The 5,000-nt window shown below is 40.9% G+C and overlaps 1 protein-coding gene across 2 annotated transcripts in view; it reads left to right on the top strand.

Annotated features, from left to right (window-relative positions):
• Nucleotides 1–5,000, top strand: part of LOC138003803 (cubilin-like) — a 31,569-nt gene that overhangs the window by 26,308 nt on the left and 261 nt on the right. For both annotated transcript variants that reach the window (XM_068850047.1, XM_068850048.1), the window contains 3 exons: nucleotides 1,281–1,409; nucleotides 3,601–3,948; nucleotides 4,500–5,000. The exon at nucleotides 4,500–5,000 is cut by the window's right edge and continues 261 nt beyond it. In XM_068850047.1, the coding sequence (XP_068706148.1) occupies nucleotides 1,281–1,409; nucleotides 3,601–3,948; nucleotides 4,500–4,828 (806 nt within the window). In that variant the 3' untranslated portion in view covers nucleotides 4,829–5,000. The remainder of the gene's footprint in view (nucleotides 1–1,280; nucleotides 1,410–3,600; nucleotides 3,949–4,499) is intronic.

The raw sequence follows: 5,000 nt of genomic DNA, 5'->3' as shown, positions 1-5,000 counted from the left end.
ACCTCTTTTATAAAATAATTAGGATAGTACGCGCACTCTCATTGGTCGATAACTATGTTTAGATGAGAATATGGAACACGGCTGTGACATCACACGAATTTTGATTGGTTGTGTATTGTCAGACGCGCGTTTTGATTGGCTGGTACGAAGTATGAGCGTGTGTCAAGAAAATCTGTTTTAATCAGGAAGTAAAAAAAAAAGGCGGCTTTTTCCTTCATTTGTTGAATTGTCTTTGAGAAATATTTTTTAAAAGCGATAGAGGACGTTTTTCCATGTTTCCGTAGCCTCGTCTAAGCACTCGGGGGATTTGGGTGAATTCTCGACAGATATTGCATTACTGTCTCGAATTCTGCCAACTCCCCCGAGTGTCTAAATGAGGCTATGGAAACACGGAAAACGTCCTCTATCGCTTAAATTTGATATGTGTTGATTTGATTTGATTTCAGTGATTGCACCTAGCCCCAAATCATTAGAGAACATCTACGAGTACGAGATTTCATAGAAAAACATTGAGCGCGCGCAAACCATCGTCATTTTGGCTGGAACAACGTGATACCTTGCTTGTTTCAGTACGAGTTTTTGCAAAAATGTCGTCGTGTCAAAACAAGTCACCAACCATGTAGCAGTTTTGGCATTTTTCAATCAGGAAAAGGCTCAGTTACCAGAAATAAAAAAAAAAAATAACTGGGCAACCTATGCTGCTAACAAAGGGTAAAATTAATCGTCTGGGTTATAAATTTTCTAAGAATTTTCACTTAAAACACGCAGTCATTTGCAAATCTCGCACTCATTGTCGTCCTCGTACTAGAATCTAAAGGCCCCTATGAAGTACTCGTAAGCAATCAGCTCGGAAATGTCAAAGAAAAAGGTCCTGTCTAAAGCTGGTCGCTTACGAGAATGGGAACTCGCTACGGCGACCTCAGAATGAAGTAAGGATGGCCGACGAGAACAAGTTGTTGCCATAAAGCGGAAGTCGAAGTCGCCTACACGAGCACTCCCTTACGAGGGCTTGATCAGAAAATCTCTTAGCATCAATTCAAATCGGGTTTTACACTGGTCGTATTTAGACTTATTTAAAGCTGGTCGCTTTCGCGTGAGGGTTTCGATAGTGTTTTTTTGTGGAGAGAAAGGTGACTGATATGCCAGAGCTTTTAACGGGCGTAGTGGCTCGAGATAGGGATGGGGAAAATGGCATGGTGAGTAGAACAAGCAGCCAGACAAGTTTTTGAACTGAGATTTTGCGGTACATGTATTCATTAATTTTGTATTTATATACCTAGACATCGATGAATGCAGTACTTCTCCGTCTCCTTGTGATCCGAATGCCAACTGCTACAACAAAGTAGGATCTTATAGCTGTTTCTGTTATTTGGGATTCACAGGAAACGGAACAACATGTCAAGGAACAGGTGGGAAAGAAATAATGACAATGTAATGGAAGGGATAAAATCCCCTTTCAAGAGAGCCGAGAAATAAGGAGCCATGAGAGTGAGGTTACTCACTGAGATATGTCCAGGCAAGAGAGTATGAAGGTAAGAGAGGTAATCCCTCATATTGGCCCTGTTCCCATCGTAATCCCTCGTAAATTTTTTTTAGATCTCCTGCGAAATCCGGTATTCCCACGAGGGTTATCTGATAGCCAATCATATGTACCCATTTTCACCAATGTTGACAGCTGAGCGAATTCCCACCCAACATTGGTAAAAATGGGGACATATGATTGGCTGTCAGATAACCCTCGTGGGAATTCCGGATCTCACAGGAGATGTAAAAATAACTTTCTTAATTGATTAGAGTGTAATGTGAAGTGCTAGTTTTCTACCCCATATATTATGAACCATGTGAGCGTTAGCCCTACTGATGGAAATGGGCTCACACAAGGACAGAGAAAAACTCTGACCAGTGTGGAAATTGAACCCAGGACCTTCGGGTTAGACCACCGCTACTCTACCGACTAAGCTACAAGGTCAGACGGGAGCAGGCCGTGGGAACTGAAGATGGGATTACGATGGGAATAGGGCCAATATGAGGGATTACCTCTCTTACCCTCATACTCTCTTGGTCCAGGCTTGTGTGTAATTAATTATAATAACATGCACACCGATTTTCGATACCCGTCACGAAGTGTCTTCTCATCCTTTTTCTTAACTTTGAGAAGGCTTGAAAATCACTTGTATCAAAAAACTAATTTGAGGGAATAAACGTCACAGAGCTCCCCTCTTTAGTCTTCAATTAAAACAATTGACACTTACTATAATCGTAACTTGAAAAATAACAACAATCTCTACAATCTACTATTTTTACCATCCCATAATGCAAGACGTATTGGGTGGTATTTACATAAAAATAATATAAGTCATTTACCCTTGGGACTGTATCATGCTTCAATAAACTAAAAACTCATTGTTTTAATGCAAATACCACCCCCCCCCCCCCCAAAGAACTGTATAAGGGATTGGTAAAAAAAGCGAACAGACTTAACGGGACGCTTCGTAGCGTTTATAACAAGTGAAAATGCATCTCATAACTTGGGGTTCTAAGCTATACATACATACATACATACATACTTAATTGACCGCTCCCCCATAGGGGCTTTCAGGGCCAATGTAACACAACGAAACGAACAGAACAACAACAACTATTAAGAACTCCAACTGGCCGGAGGCAAACCAGTTGGCTATTTACAATTGCAGCTGGGAAGTTGAACCAGGGACTACCAGGAACAAATACAACGAGTGGTCAGAGCGGGTCTTGAACCCGGGATCTCCGGATCTCAAGGCAAGCACCCTAACCACTGAGCCACACTACCCCCTATAAAAGCTACATGGAGAAATGATGTTTCTAAATGTTTTGCACAGACCAACCAATCCTGGACAATTTTTTAGGAGAATATTAAAGTCAACAAGGCACAACATAAAAGGGTTGCTTCAAAGACAACGTTTGGGAACAACTTTTCCCTCACCTCCTCTCCCCCTTTACGATGTTGATTTGAAACCGGCAAATATTCTAAAAAGCTGCAGCCAGTTTCAACATTGCCTGAGAGATGTGTGGGGGCATCGCTAACAAAATTAAGGCATAACTTTTAATTGCAGCGATTTTTGCGCCCATTTTTTGAAAACGACTCTTGAAAGCATTTTTGCCCAGGATTGAACGGAACCCGCCAGAAAGAAGACAGGGAGTAGCATCAATTCTCAGCACGTCAACGTGAAATAAGGCAGTTTTGCCGCGAAGACGTCACAGTTGCGTGAAGGGCACGGGTGAAAATTGATTTTTTAGAAGAATGCGTTATCGGTAAACAATTAGTTCTACAGGTAAAATAACAATTAAATACGAAATAAGTTCTTTTTGTACGTTATCTAAGTGATAACGAATATTCAGCATTTTATTATCTCGGGGTTTAAAGAGAGTGTACATCATTAAATATTCTGGCAAACCAAATTGGACCGCGGTGTGAATGAATATTATATTTCTGGAATATCTCTTCAACTGTCAACTCATTTTAAGCCAATGAGCCAGAAGCCCGGATTGATCCTTCGAAATTAATTTAGCTTATGATATATATTTTTTTCTTCCTTTTTTATCGTTCCCTTCTTTTCATAGTGTGGTCTGTAACAGCAACTAGTTCGTGTTCAGGACTATTAGTCGTGCGATCTAGCACAAGTGGTATCATATTTTCAAACAAAGACGGATCTTACAACAACAGTATGAGCTGTGAATGGACTTTGTCTGCAAACACCAATTTGAGGCTGGTGTTCTTCAGGTTTGCTACTGAAGCATCTCACGATAGTGTTCGTGTCTATGATGGCCTCTCTGCTTCCTCTTCTCTGATTGGTTCGTACTCTGGATCATCTATTCCAGCAGCCATTACAAGTTCAAGCAACAATCTCTTCATCACGTTTATCACTGATTCTTCGGTCGTAATGAATGGTTTTGCTGCAAGCTATCATGGTAAGTCTTGGTGACAATACTGTCTTTTCGTTTTGGAATGATAGACCCGGCATAAATGGAGAAGAAACCATCTCCTCTTGCCACAACAAAAGGAGAAACCACAGGGTAACATTCCTGAACGTCGATAATTACGTTAGGCATAAATCCTAAATCGTGGCAAAGACGCACGCCTAAGCGATTTTTATTAGCGGGGAATTTCTTTGCCACATCACCGAAGGATCCTACAGTTCTTACCACTCAAATTTATATTTTTTAATTAGTCATTTCTTTGTATTTACGGTTGGCTTGTTACGCTTTCGATTTCGCAGTGACGAAATTCGCAGCTATCACCTTGCAGAGTTTTGTGGAAATTATACTCATAGCGCAGTTATGACAGTTGTAAATTCCGAATTTCAGATGATGGGGTCAGAGAAGAGAAAGGAATGTTAAGGGATGGGTATGACGCACAAAACCACGAGACCCAAAGTTTGCCTTGAATTCGCATTTACACCAACGCTCATATGGCGGTATCTCTGGAATATAATGTCTAAGATTTCAAATGTTTATTTCAGTTGCCAATTCTGTACGCCTTGAAGGAGGCAATACATCGTTAGAAGGCAGGGTTGAAATCTTTCGTGAAAATCAGTGGGGAACAGTTTGCGATGATATTTGGCAAACAAACAATGGTCACGTGGTGTGTAGACAGCTTGGTTTCCCACCAGCTAATAGTGTCAGTGGATCAGCTGCATTCGGTCAGGGAAATGGGCCTATTTGGATGGATGACGTGCAATGTACCTCAAGTGAATCCTCCATCGATCGTTGCAAGTTTCCTGGATGGGAAATTGAAAACTGTAGACACTATGAAGACGCCGGCGTGGAGTGTTCGTCAACAATACCTTAACATTGAGTCATTTTTTTTCTCGGGCAAACCGGAAAGATTGAGACGAGAATCGTATGAGTTGTAGAGTTGTCACTTGTGAGGCTTTAAAGTATAATGAGTAAATTAACTTCATTGCGAAATTGTTACTTCTTGGCTTTTTAATACTTAAGATTCCCAAGTGTAAGGGAAAAAA

The sequence above is a fragment of the Montipora foliosa genome, chromosome 5, assembly GCF_036669935.1.
Source record: "Montipora foliosa isolate CH-2021 chromosome 5, ASM3666993v2, whole genome shotgun sequence".
NCBI lineage: Eukaryota > Metazoa > Cnidaria > Anthozoa > Scleractinia > Acroporidae > Montipora > Montipora foliosa.
Note: the sequence above shows the minus strand (reverse complement) of the source record. Positions and strands in the feature narration are given on the sequence as shown.